Source organism: Dermacentor andersoni, chromosome 8, assembly GCF_023375885.2.
Source record: "Dermacentor andersoni chromosome 8, qqDerAnde1_hic_scaffold, whole genome shotgun sequence".
In the NCBI taxonomy this organism is placed as follows: domain Eukaryota; kingdom Metazoa; phylum Arthropoda; class Arachnida; order Ixodida; family Ixodidae; genus Dermacentor; species Dermacentor andersoni.
In genome coordinates, this window is record NC_092821.1 from 138,892,453 (window position 1) to 138,916,140 (window position 23,688).

A 23,688-nucleotide genomic window follows, 5' to 3' on the forward strand; every position below is an offset into this window, starting at 1 on the left:
AAAATGAAGATTAGAAGTACACACGCATAAATATCAAAGCTTTGTGTTGCAAATATGAAAAGGATTGATCGAGGTTTTTTGTTGTGATATTGTTCCTTGGGATGACAGCATGTTCCCAGCTTCAATTTGCATGATGTGTTCGTGATAGCGGAATGCTTTATGTGATTCTCTATGTGCTATGTTGCAGGAAACATAAATGGGAGCAGTTGTGCCAACGGTGACATATTGTGGCGTGTTCAGCCACGTTGCGTTAACGTTGTTTTGGTGCTATAGTACAACGCTTTTTGTAGGGAAATGCAGAGCCAAACGTAATCAGTGACTGAAGTAAAAGTTATGCCCGCCTTGGTTGAACAAAGCACCTCAAGATTTTGCCATATCACAGCTGTTCGTTTCCATGTACGGTCACTTTCGACGTGAGCTGCAACATGGCATCCCTGGTCAAAGGGACTCCAAAACTGCAAGGTGGTGCTGAAGTAAGAAAAAGTTGGTTTAATAAATACTAGTAATTGAAACATTGTTCTGCAATTTTTCTTATGTCCTGTTCAGCAACACTGGGGATGAGTTACAACAAATGATTGAGGACCTTAACAGAGAGACTGTAAGAGCGGGGTTGAAGATCAGCATGCAGAAGACAAAGATAATGATCAATAGCCATACAAGGGAACAAGAGTTCAGGATCGTCAGTCAGCCTCTATAGTCTGTGAAGGAGTATGTCTACCTAGGTCAATTACTCACAGAAGGATCATGAGAAGGAAATTTACAGAAGAATAAAAAGGGGTGGGAGCGCATACGGCAAACATCGTCAGATCCTGACTGGAAGCATACAATATCATTAAAGAGAAAGGTGTACAATCAGTGCATTCTACCGGTGCTAAAATATGGGGCAGAAACATGGAGACTGACAAAGAAGCTCGAAAACAAGTTAAGGACCGTGCAAAAAGGGATGGAACGAAGAATGTTAGGCGTAACATTAAGTGACAGGAAGAGAGCGGTGTGGATCAGAGACCAAACGGGGATAGTCGATATTCGAACTGACATTAAGAGAAAAGAAATGCAGCTGGGCAGGTCATGTAATGCGTAGGTTAGATAGCCAGTGGACCATTAGGGTGACAGAATGGGTGCCAAGAGAAGGGAAGCGCAGTCTAGGATGGCAGAAGACTAGGTGGGGTGCTGATATTAATAAATTCGCACACGCTAGTTGGAATCAGCTGGCGCAGGACAGGAGTAATTGGAGATTGCAGGGAGAGGCCTTCATCCTGCAGTGGACATAAAAGAGGCTGGTGATGGTGGTGGTCCTGGTGGTCGTGGCCCGTATAGTGTTGCAGCACCATGTTGCAGCTCATATTGAATGTGACTGTACACTCCTCCATTGCAGAACATTTCTGGCTTGAAACTAGCAACTGTTTGGCTGGGATGCAGAGCAGTGTCTGCTGTCCCGAATGCTTTTCACTGGGTGCTCTGAACCTTAACATATCACCTGCGGAAATGGCTACGCAAAGACTGCTGCATTGTATGCATAGCCCAGACATTTTTCTCCTCCTAGAGTAAGAAGATTCCCTCTTATGTTTGGGTCCTTGTGCGAATAGCGTTCCTTGGTGGCCTCCTCTTCCAGGAGTGGGCCAGATGGGGACCAGAAGCCGCCCTACTCGTATGCCCAGCTGATTGTCCAGGCCATCTCGTCGGCACAGGACAAGCAGCTGACACTAAGCGGCATTTACTCATACATCACCAAGAACTACCCCTACTACCGGACTGCCGACAAAGGATGGCAGGTCAGCCTGGCCACTTTTCCCTTCTCGCTCTCTTCTGATTGGGAGCGCTCTTCTGAGATGGGAGCTGTAATGTGCCATTTAAGAGGAAGCGTTATCTCGTGGGGCTCCCATTTAAACACATAGAAACATAAAAATCACTTTTCTCGGCAACTACTGCACTGATCTTAGGTTCATGGCATGTAAGGAAAAAGGTTAGAAATTGGAGACTCTAAAAAGTGGAATTCTTTATTTAGGCCATAAAGGTTTTTTTCCACAAATTGTTGAAAATGAAGAAATTGAGAAAAAGGAAACCTTAGGTATCAAGTTTTACAACTCGGCAATGAAAAACAATAATAATTCTGTAAACTGTCTCTGTTAGGACGTTCAAAGCAGACAAATTTGATGTATGCACCGCTCTGAAATGTAGCACTAATTTGTGAGTAGGACCTTTGCAAAACCCTTGTAAACATTGCAACAATTTCTCGTAAACTAGAAATTCATATAGTATCAAGTTTGCCCTCTGGAGATACAATGATATCTGTTTTTGGCCCAGAGTTACGTATTTGAAAACTTCGTGCTTCAACTTCTTTAAAACTGGCTTGTTCTTGAAAGTTTTTGTCAAATGCCAGGCCCCGTGTTGAAATTTTTATTCCTAGGGTCAGTAGAATGTAATAACACTTTCTCTCTCAAATGCAACAAATTTCATTCAAATTGATCCAGGAGTTGTCTCGTGAAAGCGTTTCTGTGTTCTGTGTACCTGGTTAGGGAAATTTGAGGTGGGCTTGAGCTAAAGCTTTATTTTTTGTACACGGTGAGATTTTCTTTAAAACTGTTGCTGAGATTCAGGCATTCCTAGAAGCAGTGTTCGTTGCGCCTTTGTGAGGTGATGGAATTAAAACAAAAGCAATTGATCATTGGCCGGTAAAGTTTGAATTAAATTTTAATATTCCAAGGGTGGTACTATATAAAAAAAATTCGGTGGCGATTTAGCAGTAAATGCGAGAGAAATGTGTTAGCAATCCGTCGCACATCGTTGGGGTCCTGGATCCACTATTTTAACTGCGTCCACCACATTGCAAGGCATTGTCGAGGAGCTCACTCAGCACTCATCCAGCCTCTTTGAAGAACGAAGTGCTGAGCAGACCAGCATCAGTTGCACTACAGGCACGCATGCATGCACGCACTCTTTTAAGCTTTTTCATCCCCCCTCTACGTCTACCACATTGACTGGCTTCCCACACTTCAAACACGCTTCTTCCATGTAGACACTCCTAATGCTCACGCATTAATAGTTTAAATAGGATGGCCTTTACTACACAAGAATGTGATACGAGAACATGGCCAACAGTGGCTGTGAATATGCCACCATAAATCTAGCACGCAACACGAGAGCCCACTTCTCCCAAATAACGCTTTGGCAAGGGCACCTCATAGGCTGGAAGATGAATGAAAATTTGGCAGGTTTCGCCCCTAGGCAAAAGCATTGAAAGCAACGGCAAGGTTTAGCATTGCACTGAGGGCGTCTCGGGACCCTAGCGGGATGCAAATTGGTGGCAGCGGTGTGACAGGTGTCGCACCTTGATGGTTCACGAGCCAAGACGGAAGGAAAGCTGATGGCTTTTTTTCAGTGGTCAAAGAAAGGTTTAGAAAAATGCACTGTGATGCGGGCACGGGCAGCTGCTCAGCAGGGATGCTGACTTTGTGTGCACGCCCAATGCTCATGCAAACAGCAGAAGCTAGAGCGCTGCAATGGCATTGACAGAGCCGATTGAGTGGAGCATGACGGTGCTTCGGCTTGGCTTTGTCGCTTTTGCAGCCAAACGCGCTGCGTATCTCTGGAGACCTGCTGGCCCTTCTTCTTAGTCATCTTCTCATCTGTGTGAGCATCCTACTGTCGGACATATTCCGCGCCCTCCGTCAATGGATGATGATGTGGCGCCGAGGGTAGTTACTTGCTTACCATGCTGCGGGCCTGGGTCCCATTCCTCACAGGGGAGAAAATTTTATTTATTTTTATGCAGTCATCACCTTGGAGCCAGACAGGTGGGGCCTCCGGGCCAAAGTGTATTGGAGTGGGAAAAGAATGCTTTCGCATTAAAATTGCCCCGCTGCTCTAAACAGAGTTGCATCTTCTTTCTTACACTAGTGGCAAATGTAAGGGGAGAAACCAGTGCTTGTAGGAGACAACATGGGAGTCCACAGTGTAACTAGTGGTCTACGAAGAGCCAGAGCTTGTTGGGCATGACTTTGGTTGTACAGTCGCCAACTGTAATCCAGACATGCTCGATTATTTGGACAGCTTCGCGGCACCACACTGCCCCCATAGGCATAATGTCTATAGACAACTGATATTCTGGACGCGTTACTACCGTGTGTGCCATTCAATACTTCAGGCTTTTCCTACACAATGCAATGCGTACGGATTTTGCCACCAAGTCAAGCAGAAAGAGTGATGTTCTTTAAGGTGTCTGGCATGGTTGCTGGCCATGTTGCTAGTGCTTCACCAAAAACGAAATTAGCAATACCTAGTTGATCCAGTAGTTGCTGGTCGTGCCCAAACGATAGGGCAAGCCAAAGCCGGTAAGCTGTAAAGCTGTTTTTAATGCCAGTTCTGAGCGTGGTCACATGGAGCACTTTCGATTGCCATGAAGCCTGATAAAACGGGGGTCCCGGGTGATTCCCTTGATTTTTGTTGCTCAGAATCGTCAAGCAGCTTCAAGTGGCACCAACTCCACCCTCCAGGTCTGCACCAACAAGGGCTGCCATTAAGTGAGGGAAGTGCTGGAAGCTGATTGTCACGAAGAAAGCCATGATCATTCAGATATTGGAGCATGGTAGACCTCTGTCAGGGTCGCCAGGAGATGGAGAATTGGTGCTTGCCTGGTCGAACGGTCGAAATTCGGACTGGCCATGTCAGAAAGAAGCATACGTGCGTGCCGCAACGCTTTCCTTTTTTGGCCCCTTATTAAATTACGTCACTTAGTGTGTGACGAATCTGATGTTTCGGGCGCCAAATCTCTCTGACTTCAAGGGGGGTCCCCATCGAATCCAAGTTATTGGTTGGCAACAGTAGTACACTGCAACTAGCGTTGGCCACTCTAGCTGCGTCGGGTTCTCTGATGACATGACACACAAGTGCCGCATACCTTATTGACATGAACAAAGTTTGTAGATTCAATTTGGGCATGCTTCATGGACAGCTGTTAGCCCGACAGTCGAGATTTTCTGCAATTGTTGTCTTGTAACACTATAGTGGAGTCTAAACCTCTCTATTATGAGCACTGTCTTGAAGCATACTTCATTTTCTCGAAACCTAAGCACTCTCTTTGTCATCGCCTGCATCTGTGAGCCAATAGTAGTCTTATACTTGTGCACTGCCTGATGTTGGCAAATGGGCTGGTTGTCTCTAAGTGCTTGGCAATGTCAAACAATTATGACAACGGACATCATGACATCAGCTGGGTTAAAGAGCTCGCAATAGCTACAGCTCTGAGACGGAGGGTGCCTATAGATTTGAGATGTGATGTGTTGCGCTTAATGGCCATTTTCATGTATCGGCGCAATCGGGAAATGGCACCATGCGCTGCGGCATTCACTTGTCCTTCATATTTCCTCCATTGTCCCGCACAGAACTCAATCCGGCACAACCTGAGCCTGAACCGGTACTTCGTCAAGGTTCCCCGGTCGCAGGAAGAGCCGGGAAAGGGTTCCTTCTGGCGCATTGACCCCCAATCGGAAGGCAAGCTGGTCGAGCAGGCCTTCCGTAGGCGGCGGCAACGGGGGCTGCCCTGTTTCCGGACGCCCTACTCTTCCTCCAGGTTGGTTTCGACAACGAGTCTCGACTTCTAAACATGGCTTTCTAAACTTCAGCAGAAAAAAAAAGTTGCCCTTAGAAATTGATACCTGGGCTCTCCAGGACTCTACTTGTGACTCGCAGCCAGCTGCTCAGTTAGACAGTTACTCCCTGCGGCAATGATATATGGAGTGTTGTGTGTGCTATGTTTCGAAGACCTAACCATCTTCCGTGATGTGATTCTGCCGTTCTTGAAAACTAGACCAGTGCTTGAGAGGCAGCCAGTTTCTAAGGTCTGAAACTCCCTGTGTTTTGCTGCAGCGCTTGAGCAATATGGGGAACTCATTATGTGGCTTTTTTGAGTACATATTACTGACAAAAGGGATTCCCAAGCTTGCTTAGTGGCTTGATATCTTTTATCGTTACTCCGTATAAAAATTTCATTCTGATTCACGGCCAGCTTCGCGTCACGATAGGCTCTTCTTGTTTGCACGACCTCAAGAGTCTCTCGATTCTCCCACAGGTCAGCGCCGGCATCGCCAAGCCACGGTGCACACAGCGGCCTGGCGACGCCGGACTCACTGTCACGGGAGCCCAGCCCCGTGCCGGAGGGCATGGTCCCCGAGGGGGCGCCGAGCTCCCCATTGCAGCCGCCGGTCGCCATGATGGCCATCCCCCCCGGCCTTGCGCCCCCGCAAGCCTCGTACCTGGCGCGCGAGATTAAGGCCAGCCAGTCAGCCCCGGGCTCACCAGGTGACTAATCGGCATCATTTTTTTATTCAGTTTACTAAGGCGTAATACATAAAACGAAGATATGGAAGGAGGCACTTTCAAATACTTTCAAATACTCAGTGGAACTCTTGCCTACTGGAGTTGCAAGCATGGAGGTTCAGCCAGCCTGGGTATGATGGTTGGTTGGTACATTTGCCTGAGCTTCATCCTTGTGGCTTCAAACAGCTTCGTGACCTTGCAACTGATCAATTTCAACGAAATATTGTGATACAAACGCAGCATTTCGCTGCGATCGTGCGTGTGCCTTATACAGGACAATGAGAACCTGTGTTACTGTCTTCTGCGTTTAGGAAAATAGGATTGCTTCAACATTTTGGCCCCTAAAGATAGCCAACGATACTAAACAAAGCCACAAGCATGATCAGAAGATGTATACCACTAACCATCATTCCTACAATAGCTGAACAATTGGAGCGTCCGTTTCCTCTAGTAATTCTATACTAGGAAACTCTCCAGCAACGTGGTAGTCCGGTAGTAGACTAAATGAATAACGTTATTAGCAGGAGGGTAGAGAAAAAAGAAAAAGAAACCACAGTGCCCATCATAATGAATCATACTGTGTAACTCCTAAAAAATGATAATTTAAATTGAAAGAATCCAAAATAACTAGTATTCTGCAGAGGAATTATGCAAGAATGAGTGAACAATAATACAGAGTTAGAAGTAGCTTCTAGCACTATGCAGCAGCACAACTAAAAGTGTAGTTGTATGTTGAGAGCGAGGAAAAGAAGGGGGTTGAACTTTAGTTACCTATTAAGAAAAAGGATACAGTTTAACCTGTTTTTAACGAACACGATAGTTCCCCCAAAAGTGATCAATTTTTTATATATGGACTCGCTCTTGGAAACGAGCAATATTTGACGTCACTTTAGCCTGCATCGGCATTTACGATTTGACAGCACTTCAGTTTGAAAACAGAATTTTTCAGTACCTTAACTTTTTCGTCCCGACACTTTTCTCAGTCTAACTGCAAGTTCTGTTAAAAAATGTCGTCTAAAGAACAAAAGGACAAGGCGTAGCTCCTTGTTTCTGATCAGCTGCCATTTCTAAAGTACAATCACATGCGCCAGCATTTTTTCTTTGAGAGCTTGTGATATACGTTACCGTCAGCAGGACACAATTGGATTCTGTATAAGATAGCAAAGCGTTCTAGTTAGCTGGAAGTGGAAACTGCCGTTGCGTGCCAGCATTTCACAAAGGTCTTGCCGTTATGGCTGCAGCATCGACCACACGTGTGCCGAGAGTCGCGAAGTTACGTTTTTTCTTTACAATATTTTCTCGGGTTCTTCACGATCTCGGCAATCGAATCTTCATCGCGGTCGAACTGGAGCAGGGGGGCGCTCTACTGCGCGGTTCCATGCTTTCGCATATGCCCTCCTTTGACAGCAACCAGGTTTTAAGTGTTCGTTGTAACAGCACGGTGCTTTTGAACATTTTCGCTATATCTGTGCGCAGTTCAATAGGTAGGTTCAGAAGAACAGTAAATGCCGTGAAATGTGGTCGTTATAACAGGCAGATAGTTGTATCTGGGATCGTTATAAGTGGATTGTGCTTTACTTGCTTTCTGACACAACAAGGCTATTATTCTCTGCCCACATTGCAAATTGTGGCATTTATAGTGCAGTACGGAGTTAAAAACATATTTGCAAAGTTGCAAAGCCACTTGAAGCCAAAATAATGAAAGTTTAGGCAAGTCAGAGATGCAAAAGTGCTTGTGTACTTGGGTTTAGGGGCGCACTAAGAGAACCCCAGTACTGAAATTTAATCTGGAGCACAATGCTACTGCGTGCCTTATAATGAGATTGTGGTTTCGGCTTGTTAAAGCCCAGAATTTAATTCTTAATTTGAATGCACGCTTTACGCTCTCTTCCCCCCTCTCTCTGCTCCAGGTGGTGCCCACCAGTTGGGTGGGTCCCCCCTTTTGCCCGCGTTCACCAACAGCAAACCCAAGGTGCTGGTGGCCCACCAACCCTCGGTGGTCTCGAACGGTGTCCTCAAAAGCAACGGGATGCGCAGCGACTCACCGCGGCTCGACCAAGGTGTGCCTCACTGTTGGCGACCGTCGTAAAGTAATTGCCCTACGTGTAGGGTCGTTTCATTTTCCCCTGGCATTCTGGCTGCTTGCGGTAAAAGCCGTAGGGGTGTCCGGTAATCTTTAGACGAAATGTATGGTGCCATAGCCTATAGTTGTTGTTCGAAAACCTCGGAATCGGGCCCTGGGAAACCTTTTTATAGTCTGGCATGTGAAATCAGTGTTGACGATGAGCCAGAACAAGCAGGGGCATATAATCACTGAGCGGAAGGCCCTAGCTGGCGGTCGTTCCTCGGTGGATAAATCACCTTGCCCTTGCTCCGGCTGCGTCTGATCTCAGCCACGCCCCGCTTCGCTTCCTAGGCAGTGGCATGTCCGTGGGCAGCCGCCGTTCTCTTCTTCCATGACGTTGATGCTGCTACAGCATAGCCCCCCCCCCCCTCTAGTGACGGAGCCCTGCAGGTAGCCGGAACGATACTTTGAGGAGTTTGGGTCGAGGTGTTGGGAGTTGAAGTGTGTTTGATGACTGCCGAGGACCAACTAACTGGCTCTGGGCTAATTGGTTTATCCGGTGACTGAGGGAGTGGGTTCGCAACCAAGGCGGGTTTGAGGCGATCGATAGCGATAGTGTCCTGTCGGCCATTTAAGTCCACGGCGAAATGCTTGTCGGCAAGATGAATGACATGGTATGGACCGTCGTATGGGGGTTGCAGGGGTTTTCGTATGGAGTCGCGGCGGACGAAGACATAAGAGGACGTCACCAGCTCTTTGGAAATATGCAATGCGGTACGGTGCTGGTAGCATGGTTCAGGAGCCCGAAGTGTTCGGAATGAAGATCGCAGCCAGGGCACGGCGGTGAAACGGTAGGGTGGAAGAACTCCCCTGGTAGGCATAGTGGTGCTCCAAAAACCATTTCAGCAGGCGTACAGTGCAGATCCTGCTTCAGTGTAGCCCGAAGACTCAGCACAACCAGTTGCAGTTAGCTTAACCAGTGGTAACCAGCTTGACCGTTAGGTGGGGTGACACTGACCTCTGCTTTAGTATCCACGAGAAAACGCAGGCGTGTGGCTTTGTCAGTCACAAAGAATAAGTGGTGGACTTTGGCCTTCGCACTACTCGTCGCTTCTAGTGATCCTGCGGGGAGTTCCCCTGAAAACTACAGGGTCCCGTGCACTTTTGTGGTGCTATAGCGAAGGTATGATGGTACTAACATTCGCCTTGCCATGATGAGGGCGGCGAGGGGCTGCGTGAGAAAGAGTGGTTGCGCGAGAAAGAGCAGTCACGCGGTGAAGAGAGCTGGCATCGACTAGATAGGGCTTTGTAGGGAGGGTGAGGGCGGCCCAGTGGGTGTGCCTATGGTAAATGTAAACACCTTGTCAGTCGTATCTGCTGAGACTAAGAATTATATATGCTCACAAAGCAATCTACATGTTTGCTTGATCTATTACTCGTTAAATTCAAGTGATAATTGGGGCAGGCAGTCGTTTTATAGAACTTCATCCACCCAAGTGGCACGGAAAGGGGCACAGGAGTTTTGCTGCTATTAGAAAGCATTAACAGGGGCAAAGTCTGCAAGCTAAGTATATCACCACTTTGTTCACTACCAGTTAACTAAGCGTTACCACTTAAAGTCGCTGACTGATTTTTGAAACGTCACAAGTACTGAAAAATCGTCTGAAAAATTGAGCGATCCGAAAAGCTCTCACCCCCCCAAAAGTATTATTAGGCTAAGAGCAGCTTTAAAAACATCTCTAATAATGTCATGCTTCGTACTACACCTGGAGGCGATCAGATTTGCTTGGATTTGTGCAAGAGTGATGTCTCCGTATACAGTCTGATAAGAGCGTCACCGTGCTCGTGATCTCCATTGCCGTAGATCACCACAGAGATTGAAGAAACAAGCCACGTTTCTTCGCACCACTCGGCTGTCGCGAAGGCACATGGGGTAACGCTAATCGCACAAATGCAAAGCCACACGAACACACGCAAACATGCAACATTGTCTCCGAGACACCCCTGCTCTGTGGACACACCACGTGCAAATAGCAACCAAAACTTTAAAAATAAATAAGTGAATAAACATGGATCCCACATCAAGTGATTATGACGATAGTGTTGATCATAAAAAAGAAATAAGCAAGAAAAAGTGCCTCCCTGTAGAGTGTTTTGGAAACCAAGGAAGAGCGGGAATGGCCTCCAAGACTGAAAGATGTTGCGTGCTCTCTCTTGCATAGAGTTTCTCACTATATTACCTAGAGGGAAATCTGGCACTGCTGCGCTGTGGTATGCATGAGAATGCCGGTATATTGTGACTTCGGATTGGCATCGTTCTTGGAGAGCCAGGACACCTTGGAGATGCGCCTGGCAAGCACCATTCCGTCTGTCACAATGATTCATTTTCTACTAAAATAGACCGTAAAAAGCTGTTTTAGCTTCATTATTGCACAAAAGCTTTGTTTAACTATGGGAACTTGTTATTGCATGTACAGTTATATGAAACGTAAAAAGTATCAGCAGGCTGCTAAAGTTGGAGGACAGACGACAAGATTCGCGCTCGTATTGATACGGTTTGTCCTCTGTTCTTGCTTTTCTTCGCTTGGTTATGCATTGTAGGTGAGTAAACTTCACTGGGAGATGTAATATGCGTGAATAGAGACATCTTATGAAGCTTTCACTTTAAGAACACATTATTTATGTAGCCATATCCTTGTTTTAGACGAAGCCTCTCACAACACCAGCCAACACAAGCCTCGCAGACACATATACCGTCATTCCCATGACAGCACAGCGCCCCTTATAGAAATTCCCATAGACGGTGGTGCCAGATTTCTCTCTAGGTGTGATAGTGAGAAACTCTATGCTATATTCAAAACGTACACGTCCCAATCTTGAAGGCTTATCGAGTGGGTCGCTGGAAGCCAAGCCTGGCCAAGCCAATGGAAAATCCAACATCGGGTAGTGTGGCCCAGAACGAGCATTTTAGTCCAGAAAACCAAACTTTGGGGCCTAAATTCATCCGAAAAATCACTTGCGAAAATGCATTAGCTCTATGGGAACTTTGACAGTGCATTCATGAAGTTCGGAATATCCACCAAGTCCAAATTCTTCGAGTCTGAAAAATCGGTCGGTGACTGTAATTCAAGCAAACAAGTGAAGTATTAAAGGGACACTAAAGGTTAATATTAAGTCAACGTGGACTGTTGAAATACCATCCCAGAAACCTGCTCGTTTCGTGCGAAGAAGAGACTTATTTGAAGAGAAAATGCGTTCTGAAGCGTCCGCGTACCTCTAGCGCAGTTCAAATCACCCGCCCTCCGATCGAGGAGTATTGACGTCATGGTCTCATAGTGACGTGCCGTCAGTGAGTAAAACGGCTCCCGCAGACGGCGCTACGGCTTTTCTGCACAAAACGCAAATGCGCAGTCAGAAACAGAGCCAAGACAGAGCCGACAGCAGCGCAAAAGCGGAACTATGGTGTCTAGCGGAAGGGAAAGCGCACCACGATAAGCTGGTTCTTTATTTTATGACGCCAACTTCGACGCTCGTTGCAATGGAGGACCCTGACAACGACACGTTAGCTCGCGATGCTGGGCTCGAGTTCAGCGATTTAAGCACTGATGAACGTGACCTGCTGTTGAGGGCTCGCGCTGCCAGCGCCGTTGCGTACTACTACAACGACAGCCTGCTTTGAAAGGCACTTCACGCGACTTCAGTAAGTCGTTGTTTAACTCGTAATCCTCTGGACGAAAGTGCAGCGAGCACACTACGTGATTTTTCGGCTCTTTGCCAGCGCGCTGTGGCAGAGGTACGGCACTTAACCACTTCGAACAGAGAGGTTCATTCGTTGGCACACAGTGATAAGTAACGTTCGATTCGCCGCTGCAACTGCCCTTGGCCAAGTTCCGCAGACCGTTCGCGCATCCCACGGCATCACATGGACGTGGCATTCTCGCTGCTTGTTCCAAATGCAAGTTTCGCGAGCCAGCAGGACCACCGCAGCTCGAAGCGATAAGGAAACAACTGAAACACCAAAGCGCGCGTGGCGCAAAGTCGAGCAGGCAGAGTTGAGCGAAAATGAAACCTTTCGATCACCCATACTACTCAAGGGTAACGTCAAAATGTTATTTTTTTTCTTAGAATCGAACAGAAGTAGACAAGTAGCATTTTCTTCCGTCTTATAATCTAATGAAATTACCTTTTTAATACGAGTAGTGGAGTACTAGTGACAAATTATGATGAGGAGTGCTTTTGTCATCGGGCTAGTACCGGAATGTCGCTGGGGTGTCTCAAATCGTGTCATGCATTTACCTCAATCTCTCTGTTACTAAAGCTCTGTTCGCGATTATATTGACGCCTTAGATGTTCTAGAGCATTGCTTTATCACTTTAACTTGACTTTCTGGTAACCTTTAGTGCCCCTTTTAACAGGCCCTGCAATGCCGATTTCGGGTCACCATGCTTGCTCTATGTCTATTCACAGCATGTCATAGAACACAGAGCAAAAAAGAATGTTGGAAATTGGCCCACACAAAGCCAAGTTATTGGTCAGAGAAAATTCAAAATACAAGCAAAATGAAAGCTACCTCCCACTTCGTTTTTTGCGGCATTAAGGTGAACTCACGTGGCTGGCGCATCACGTGGTGCCACCCAACAGCAGCAGGGCATTAGTGGACATCGGCACGCCACAGTTGCCAGGCCTGCTCGGCCTGTTGCTGGCATTAAATGGCATTCCCATGCCCTCTGTGATCATGCAGCATGCTGTCTAATCTCGAAGGCAGTGGCGTCACGTTTATGGTTACAACAGTTCACGGCATGTGATGCGTCATGCCGATGGTTGCAAGACCTCGCTTGTAGCTCCGCAATACAGTGTAACCCCGATTATACGACCTTCTCGACACCACGAAAAAGCGTCTTAAAATGCGGGCGTCGTAAAAGCCGAACAAATTATGCCTATAAAAATACTACTTACCTCACGCGACGGATTTACGAGAAACTTCGATGTAAACTACTGACATACTCTGCAGGGCTCGGAAACCCAAATTACCAAAAAAGTAAATGCGATAAGAATTAATGCTGCAGTATAGGTACCAATCGTGCTTTATTCAAACAAACCTTTACGGCACTCCACTGCCCACTGCAGCAATTCCCACCAGCCGGCGCGAACTTTAAAAAAAGTCGGTAAGTTTCTTTTGGACCTTGTTTGATTCGTGAACCAAGAGCTTTCGCTCGAGTTGGGCAGCGTCCAAAAGGAGGTCGTCTGCGGCGTCGCATGAACAGATGTAGTTCCGGATGCCGTCTGTGTGCCGTAGCACCTTGGTGAACGTGGTAGGCACAGGCACGGCATCTGTGGCGCCGTCGTTGTACTCCGATGTCGCAGCAGTGTTGGCACCAGGCAAAGCCTCCTTAATGGCGTCATCCATCGACACCTCGCCGCAGATCGCAACGCTGTCATCCGCCTCCACATACTTGGCGAAGGTCGTGGTGAGGTTTAAACCCTCGAAATCGTTGTCGGCGAAGCCTGCATCGGCCTCGAGCGGCATCGAGGTTGTTGCGTCCCCAGCAGAGGAGACAATTTCTCGCTTAAGGCCACAGTGCTTGAACGAGTTAGCAATTGTGCTTCACGACACTGCAGTCCACGAACTGGCAATAAAATGCATGGCGTCGAGCACAGTGATCTTTTTTTCCGACTCGCTGCGCTCCATAGCCGCCAGCCGACGCTGCACTAACCGCTTCCGGTACCCTTGCTTGACGCACTTAATGTTGCCGGCATCCAGAGGCTGCAGCTGGCTTGTGCAGTTGGGCGGAAAAAAACAAAGACCTTTAGGTTCCTCAGGCTGGATGTATCGGGTGGGTGGCACGGTGCGTTGTCCACGAAAAGCAATATTTTCTAGCCTTAGCACCTATTTTGTCATCCAGCTGCTGCAAAAAATTGCTGAAGAGCGAAGACGTCATCCACGTCTTTTTGTTGAAGTTGTAACTGCATGGCAGCGTCTTCAAGTTCTTAAAGCACCGTGGCTTTGCAAACTTTCCAACAATGAGCACGGGCAGCCTCTCGGAACCGTCCTCGTTAGCACAGAATAGTGCCATCACACGCTCTTTACGATGCTTGCCACCATGATAACTGTCACCCTTAAACGCAAGGGTTTGCTGGGGCTGCATATGGTGAAAAATACTGCTCTCATCGGCGTTGAGAACATTGCAGGGCTTGTATGCAGCAATCATCTCCGGCAGCGACTCCATCTACTTGTTCACCGTTCAATGCCCGTTCGATGCCTGAAAGTCGTCGACGCTCGGACGCAATGCCACAACATCCGCCTTTTCTTTTAGAATGGCGCCGTCAACGTTGATCGCAGAGCTCCGTCCTTGATGCAGCCATTTGACGTGAACATTTTTTAACTTCTCATGCTGTCCTTCTTTTGCCGCTTTCCGCTTGAGCCCAAACTTGTTGGCATTCTGCAATGTCACCGCTTTTTTTGGCAGGATCGTCTAAAGCAAAGATTCAGGTATCTTAAGGTCCCAAGCAATGCTGGCTTTTGTGGCTCCATGCCGCTTTTCCGCTTCCTCGATAATATTCAGCTTATCGCCAAGAGTCTGCTTTCGGGACATTGAGCGTTGCGTTGCACCACACAACTCAAAACCTCCGCTGAACGCTGGTCGCTAAGATTACGACGAAGAGCACGTGCGATAAACCTAGGCCTCTCTGCGCTACCTTGTCAGCGATCTGCTGCTGGGAAACTGGAAGGAGAGAAACGCTTCCCCAATGCGACGAGAGGTGGCGCCGCCGAGAAGAGAGGGAGAAAGTGATTGTGGAGAAGAAAAGGCACTATTTCAGCACAGCGAGCGTCGCAGGCGGCAGCTGGTGGGGGAGAGAGAAACAAACGATGAGACAAGGCAGGGAAGAAAGCTGCGCCGGAGCGAACCGGTCGAGCGGTGTCAAACGCTCCGCATGCGGAGAGACGGACCGAGGAAACAGACCCGCGGCACTTTTCTTTCGTCCGCCGTTGCTAAGATTACGACGAAGAGCACGTGCGATAAACCTAGGCCTCTCTGCGCTACCTTGTCAGCGATCTGCTACTGGGAAACTGGAAGGAGAGAAACGCTTCCCCAATGCGATGAGAGGTGGCGCCGCCGAGAAGAGAGGGAGAAAGTGATTGTGGAGAAGAAAAGGCACTATTTCAGCACAGCGAGCGTCGCAGGCGGCAGCTGGTGGGGGAGAGAGAAACAAACGATGAGACGAGGCAGGGAAGAAAGCTGCGCCGGAGCGAACCGGTCGAGCGGTGTCAAACGCTCCGCATGCGGAGAGACGGAGCGAGGAAAGAGACCCGCGGCACTTTTCTTTCATCCGCCGTTTCATCCCGCGCTTCGTGAGAGTCGTCGTACAACGCGGGTCAGGCGTAAAATTTCGTCGGGTAACCAGGGTTTTTAATGCATTGCTTCGCCTGGACTGTGCTAATCCATCGTAAAACCCGGGTCGTCGCAAAACCGGGGGACATATAACCGAGGTTCCACTGTACCTATATTAGTTGTAGAACATAACACCGTAGCTTTTTTCTTTTTTTCAGTACTCACAATATTGTGCGAACGTAAACTGCACATTACATTTTTAACCAATCATCGTAGCAGCAATCTTTTGCGTTGCATCCCATCTATGGAGTACACACAATTGCCGCATTGAGGCTGTGCCATTACTGCCACGCAACAAGCTTTGCCTAGTGCATTGCAGGATCCTATTAGGAGGTTGAATTACTGTATATACTCACGTAATGATCGCACCCTTGAATTTTGTCGTCAAAATTAATTTATTTTATTTCCTGTGTAATGATCGCACTCCGAACTTGCCGCAGCGATATGTTGTGTGCCAAGTCTAGCTAATAATGATTGCGCTTGCCATCTGTCAAATGCTACGCGAACGACTCTTCAAGGTAAACCAAGTGGTCTGCACGCACCAAATGTAGATGCCCTATTTCATTCTTTTCATCACTTTTTCTTCCATGACAAAAAGAAAGCTACTACCAAGCTTGCCTTTATTATGTGTAGACTTTATAATGGTTGTGGTCAACGACAACAACAGCAAAAAAAGGCACCTTTCAATTCTTCTCGTCTGCACTCGTAGGCACGCAGCAAAACACGAGCGGTAGCGATAGCACAGATACGTTAGAAGGGTACCCTATTCATACGCCAACGCTTGTAACACAGTTAAGATATTCGCCCACCCTTAGCGGAAACGTGCCGTATTAGGATAGTAGTGAAGACAAATGCCGCAGCTTCCGCAGCATGCCCGCCATGTGTTTCTATGTCACTGGCAGCTAAGCGCGCCCATCTGTTTCTGTCCCCTCTAAGTGGACATGGCTACGTTATTGTTGCAAACTTGCCAATATTAACTATATTATTCATTATTGATACGGAAGAAACTGTTTCAGTGCTCGTAATGTACTCACGAGACGAAAAATATTGCGTTCGGCGCGTTCGGCTTGCTCCGCCGGCCACCATATTTGTTTTGGTGTCCCGCACTACATACAGCGGCAGCCGCCTATTTGTTGACCTGTTGTCATCCCGCAGCAAGCGCGGGATGAAAAAAAGGAATTTTCTTTTTGTGGGAAATTTAACCCGCGTAATGATCGCACCCCTGAATTTGCGTAAATTTTTTTGACATGAAAGTGCGATCATTATGCGAGTAAATACGGCAACTCAAATTTAGACTATAGATGCAGCCTCATCGGTCACACTGTGTTGTAGATTATGTATGCAAGTTTGCTTGTTTGTTTGTTACCATTCCTAAAATTGGCTTTCTCCTTTTTCGTTCTCTCGTTGCAGAGCGCAGTTATCCAAGAGGTCCGCCCGAGCTCTTCTACCAGCCGAAGCCGCTGGGGCTGTCCACCGCAGAGCAGACTCCATCATCTTCTGCCTCCTCCTCGCCGCCCCCTCTCCACCCGACAAGTGTCATTGTGCAGGCGCCATCATCTACCTTCGCCCAGCCACCCACACCGGACTCTTCGTCATCGCCGCCGGCAGCAGCACCTCTTCCGACGCATCCGCGCAAGCGCCACTACGAGATGGCCACTTCCTCTTCGTCTGCAACGCCGGCCACATCAACACCCTCTTCCACCTCCTCCGCCGGCAGCATCGCGGGTCGGGATCGGGAAAGCAACTCCCCCGCCCGGCCTCCGCCATCAAAAGTTCACCGGAGCGGTTCGGACGAGGCGGCAGCTCCATCGTCTGCGTCTCCGCCCGTCTCCACCACGACGTCGTCTCCGACGACTGTCACGGCATCCGCCACAGACTCTGCCTCCTCTTCTTTATGTTAATGGTGGCATCACTCGTTGACTTGTTTTTTTATTATTATTATTATTTTGCTGTGTTACCACCATCCCCTTCTTGTTCTGCCTCCCTCTTTCCCCATGCTGTCTTTCCTGGATGCTGCTGTTGCTGATCCCCATTTTATCTTTTCTGCCGGGCTCTTTATCTGTTGTTGCAACCGAACTGTAGCTCCCCTAAGAAAAAAAAAAGCTTTCTTAGAGCCACATTTTCCATCCCACCCTCTTATTTTACTGCTGAATGACTGCTGTAGCGGGGATGGTGCGTTTGCCACTTCCCTTCCACATAGGTGTCGCCATTTCCTTTATTTTTCTTTTGTAAAAGCAGTCTTCTTGCAATCCTGTCTTTTACTAGATCATGCTATTTTTTAAATCATTGTTGTATCTTTCTCTTCCAACATTCTATGAATGTTACAGTTATTCTGCAGTTTTTCTTTCCTGTGAAAGATGAGGAACGAAGCTGTCATACTAGTGGTGCCCTTGCTGCGCCATTCCGAGAGTACGTATGCAGAATTCTCCCTTCTTTCCTTTTTTTTTTTTTTTTTTGCTCTCTTTCCCATTCGGTTGCATCATTGTTTGCCACTTCTCTATCAACCTGTCACGCACTCACCCGCACTTCAAGCTGTCATCCACGGACACTTCATCGCTTTCTTTGTTCCGCATCCACTTCTGTGTCGGTGCATTTGGTAGCAGGTGCGTGCCAGGCCCACGTTTCCTCTGCAGACCGCTAAGGCAGGCAGGGGAAGGGGGTGGCGCTTGAGGTCGTCGCCCATCGTCGTTCTCTCTCCGTTTGTTCCGTTGCACGCTTCGCGGCACAACGCTCGCTTGCAGAAGCGACCTTGCTTGCCCTCCTCCTGCCCCGTCGTGCTTGTGTTCTCAGGGCAGATGATGACGAGAACTGTTCTTCTTTTACTGGCGAGCGTAGCCAACATTGTTAGCCTTTTCGCTGCCGCACTTGTGCCTGGTGTGCGCTTGGCATTTGCTTGGTTTCCTGTGGCAAGTGAAAGAACGGGTTGTCGGCAGAATCTGGGTTTCTGTTTCGTCAGCTGTGATTCGCCGACAATGGCACTGCGAAAAGCTAGCTCGCTGCCCCCGAACCAAGAGGCTGCCTACCCCCAGCGTTTTGGGGCACACGCACAGCTGTGAGAATTGTACAAACTCGCGGCTTCCCTGGCGATGACTTACTTCGCGGGAACCGTGGCTCTTTCCTTTTTTTAATTTAGGCTAATGTATTTTGCTGGGGTGAGTAGAGTTGGCGTTAGGAGGATAGATGTAGCATGTGGGCACGTCCGGTACAGTGGCGTTGGCAGTGCGGTGAAGGGCAGTGTCTAGGCACGGCAGAGTGCCCCAGCACCGAAAAACGCAGTGTAGGGTCAAATGAGAGAGGAAGTGTACGGCATTGTGTACAGACGAGTTTTAGAGGAGGCTTGGTGGCAGCAAAGAGCTTGTCCGAGTAGTGTACAGTGTATGAGAGATGTGGGAGGCAATTGTTGGGGAGAGGGTGCGAGTAGCTGGTCTGATTGACAGCTAGGAAATGAGAGCACGTGCCATTCTGGCTAGGGAGCCCTGTTTGCTCTTGGAGCGAGGGGGCACCCTCCGTAGAGCCTTTTCGAAACAGAAGGTGATGGAGGATGCGCAGTGTGTTCTGAGGGGAGGCTCCGTCTCGGCGGTTGTGGTGACATGTCAGTGGGGGAAAGATGCGGATGAATTCGTTCCCTGGTGCTGAGCTGTATTTGTATATCAGGGCAGTGCGACAAAGGCAGCGTTGCGCTTTTTCATCTTCCATTGAAGTTATCTGTTCGTTTTGGGGGGTTTCTTCATCTTTTCTTTTCCATCTTTTTTTTTTTTTTTGAAGTTCTTCAAAACACACACAGGCCTTGCTAGTCATGCGCTCGCTGCCTTTGAAGTCGCAACTTCTGCTCCACTTTCCAAGCCATCGCTTCTGGCCGCTCCAGTGTCATGGGGGGCGACAACACTTGACTGAGGGCATCTGCACATATCACGGCTGATAACAGGCGAGACTGGCCTCTTTGCAGGTTTCCTGGCTTTAGCTTCGGCATTGCAAAAGCAGGTTTCTTGCACCGCCTGAGGTGGGGACACTAGCAGATGTGAAGAAAAAGCAGTGCTCCCTAGATAAGCAACTTTCGTTGTCCAAACCCCCTTCCCGCTTTGTGTTGTCGGCCACAAGCGACGCGGCTTTTCCGTGACCTGGCTGTGGATTTGGCTGGGAGCAAGCCCCCTTACTTGCACACTTCCGTCATTACTCCCTCCTCCCAACCCGGGGCTAACTACGCTTTGATGGCAGCAATGGTTAAGAGATTTGTTGTTGCCTCCCGGCCACTGTTTTTGTGCCAGCAGAAGAGTGTGTTTAGAGAACCTCGTGAGAGAGCTTCTTCCGTGATTTGTTCTGTCGCTCATGAGCAAGCTGTTACGAATTTTCATGACGCGAGAGAGATGCAGAGAGGGTCGTTTGGCTTTGGACCATCTAAGTGGTCGGGGGACAATTTTTTTTTTTCTCTCATTTTTATTATTTGTTGCTTGGCATGGCGAAGGCTGTTGGTTGATGGGTGTACATAGACTCGCGTACAGAGAATCGTTGTTGCATGCCAGTTGGTCTATTTTTAAGAGAGAAGATGGATTAAAGAAGAGGACAAGAGTCGTGTATGAAGCGTGTAGTGCTTGTTGCATAGTACAGAAAGGATTGTATCGTATTGCTTAATCTTGCTCTTTGTTTCCTGTCTGTGTGCTGTTCATTACCTTCACCCCCCTTTCCCCTCTATCACTTCCATCATCACATCGTAACATAACACTGGACAACTTCTTTTTCTTTCTCTCTTTCTCCTTCACACTTTGGCCGTTGCAGTCCACGTGGTGATAGGACGTTGTAGGAACATTTAAGCAAATTGTTTGTACATAGAAATATTGAATAGACATGGCTGTTCGCCTCCCTAAACGAGCCTGACCTCAGGCTCGAGCCAGGAAACAGAGGCTACACCGTCGAAGAGCAGCTCGTTTGTTGCATTGTTTTTTTTTTCTTTCCTTTTTCTCTTTTTCGTTGCTCCTAATGACAGCAGAGTCGTCATCATGGTGAAGATAAAGCGAACACCTTCACTACAATCGTAGCTGTTTTTTTCTTTCCCCCCTCTGTATTTCGACAAGAGCATTCGTTGGATTTCTTTGCTTACTTCTTCGCTTGGCTCTAGCTGAGTGATGGAAAGCATATAGGCTGGCTTTAGGAACTTGCCTCTTCTGCTTGATACATTCTTTTTCTTTGTAGATAGTTTGTTTATTAACAGATCTTAATGCCTATATAAGGGTGGGGAGCTACTGGTCATGATAGCACCAAAGAATCGTTCCTCGGGGAAAAAAAGAAAGTTGTTAGAAAAAGACATGGTTAAAGCATCCGTGTTTTTAGTTTCCCCTGTGAAATGGTTATCATTCCACCCTTGTCAGCGCAAGATGGCCGGCCGTGATGCTCCTTGGGGGCGTTCACGGACAGTGTAGTAGACAATTGCAGTAACCTGTCGTTATCACTTTGCAGCCTCCGACGGGCTCTATTAATTAAAAGGTTTCCGATGAATTTCTTCTCTCCCTTCTTGCCATGTTTGTCTTAGTAATTCAATTGCAGCGACTGTTCTCCCAAGTCTAGCAAGACTCTTGCTTTGCTGTTGCTGAAATGTTCTACCACGCAACACATAACATCGTCACAACATGACTGTTCGTTTTTTTTTTTCCTTCTTTATTTTTCATGTGGTCAGTGCTCCACGTATTCTTAGAGCTTTCTTTATTTTATTTTAGTTTTAGTTTTTTTTTTTTTTTTTTTCTCGCAATAAAATTCGCACTTGGACGTTTCTTGTAGAGGTCATCTTGTGACCAGAGGAATGTTTTTTGCGCGAGAGCCGAGTTAGGCACTTCTCGTCTCACTTTATTTTTCTGGTGTTTCCGTGTTTTCTTTTTCCGATGAACCTTGTCCCATGTTCCCCTATCCTTGCATCTCTTTGAAAGAAGAAAAAAAAAAAGACGTGTCACCAGAACAAAACACCTGAAAAACAAAACAAGGCAACACCTTTTAAATAAATTTATTCTTTGTTGACAGGTAGTGGCTCTTCCTTCATTTTCATGCTCACGTGATGCATCTGAAAACTGCATTTGCATCACCATTAGAGCTGCAAGTTTTTACATTTGCCTATAACTGTGGTACCACTGGCACACTGACACTTAGTAAAGTAGCTATAGCAATCTGCTGATTAACACAAGGTTGCAGGTTCAATTCCAGAAAAGGGTACCTGCTCACCGGTGAATGTGGAATGCACAATGCTCGTGTACCAAGCTTGTGTACAAAACCGAACCCTATGCAGTCCTAAATTAATATGACACACTTCACTTTTGCATGCCTCGTAGCGTCTGTCTTACTCTGAGGAGGAGGTGCACGCTCGATCACGTGACCACCAATATTGGGCGTGCAGGGAGACAGCACACATAACGAGGGGCTAGAAAACCCACCAGTAGAGCAATTTGGCTTGCCAAGATTTGTGTTGGCACTGCTATATATCAGTGTTCCACACTCCAATGTACATGGAATGCAAAAATGTTCATGTACCAAGCTCTAGGTGCAGAACCTAATTTCACCTAACCAGGACCCTTCAAAATCATTGCTGCTCCGATATACTGTTTAGCAGAACCTAGAAACCAGGCGAAGTGCAGAGAGGCTAACCAGATCAGCTGTCCGGTTGGCTGCTGTTATGTGTCGTACGTATGTGTCAAAATATATTCGCATTAGTAATATATTTCAAAATAGCCACTGCTGTGCCTGCAATACCTATCCTGAAAGCAATTCCTGGGTGCAGCCTCGAACCTAATGAATTGCCAAGTTGTAGAAATTGATACAGCAGACTCCACTACGGTGTCTGTCGTAGCTGCTGTGTTGGTGTTAGCATTAACCCCAACAGTGTTTTGGTCGGGCATATTCAGGTTTGTACTTGCAATATATTTAATTGTCTTGAAATATAGCCTTTTGTACTTGCAATATATTTAATTGATTTGAAAAGTAACATTGCCAGCATGTAAAAACACCTTTGAGAGCATGAGGAACACCTAACGATGCACATCCAAAGGCCTAGCAAGTGTTAACATTATGCATGGTCAACTGAAAATTCCAGCCTTGCCTGAATTGCCCTTAGACGAAGAGCATGCATATCTGCTGGGCATCTCGTTATCTGGTGCAACCAGCCAAGAAAGAAGCACCGTTGCTGTGCGTTGTGCAAAGACTGGGTACACTGGTTATCCCGTGTTACTGCAATGAGACCGCTCAGGAAGGATTGGATGAAGCATGGCTTTCTTAGTAGCTAGTAACTTAACCAAGCCACTTGCTTTAACTGTCCCAAAAATGTTCAGGTAATGCCTGTGCTTGTACCTGCAAATGTGAGCAATTTCATTTTTGGCTGGCTGCAGCTAACCTCTGCATTTTCTCAAGACAAACACCTTAGGGGAGCTACGTTTCTCTCGCATACTGGCAAGATGTACCTTGCCGAGTAGAAGTGTGGAACAGGGTTAAGTGCAGAGTGAATCTGCAGCTGGGAGCTCTGTCGTATGGCATCACGAAATTGGCTCTCGTATTGAAGTGGCAACAATAAGTGACACACTTAGCGGCAACTCCCTGGAGCATTTGACATTTTGTTGTACTTGTCGCACCAGGGGGGCTATTCTGTAAGAGTCCACCTAGTGGACTGTCCATTTCGGCCACTGCTGATTGGATGCAGCTGTACGGGAGAGGAGGAGACGGGCGGCCCTAGCCAATCAGCAGCGGCCGAAATGGACAGTCCACTAGGTGGACTCTTACAGTATAGCCCCCCAGCTATCACTGCCTTGGGAAGGTTTGCAACTTATTCCCTCTAAATATTTATTGCTAGCTCAACAAAGCTGATGTCAGTGGTTAGGCTTCAAGCATTGAGAGGAGCTGTGATGCCAGAGCACTTAAGGGGCAAGTGAGTGTTGTGCTGAGATAAAG

The 23,688-nt window shown here is 47.5% G+C and overlaps 1 protein-coding gene across 2 annotated transcripts in view; it reads left to right on the forward strand.

The window, feature by feature from the left end:
* Window positions 1-21,776, forward strand: part of FoxK (forkhead box K) — a 78,804-nt gene extending 57,028 nt beyond the window's left edge. The window contains exons 4-8 of one of the 2 annotated variants that reach the window (XM_050173935.3): window positions 1,613-1,772; window positions 5,382-5,569; window positions 6,068-6,297; window positions 8,226-8,375; window positions 17,182-21,776. In XM_050173935.3, coding sequence (XP_050029892.2) covers window positions 1,613-1,772; window positions 5,382-5,569; window positions 6,068-6,297; window positions 8,226-8,375; window positions 17,182-17,672 — 1,219 coding nt within the window. In that variant the 3' untranslated portion in view covers window positions 17,673-21,776. Of the gene's footprint in view, window positions 1-1,612; window positions 1,773-5,381; window positions 5,570-6,067; window positions 6,298-8,225; window positions 8,406-17,181 lie in introns of both variants that reach the window. The other variant, XM_050173936.3, reaches the window with a different exon arrangement.
* Window positions 21,777-23,688: the final 1,912 nt, after the last annotated feature.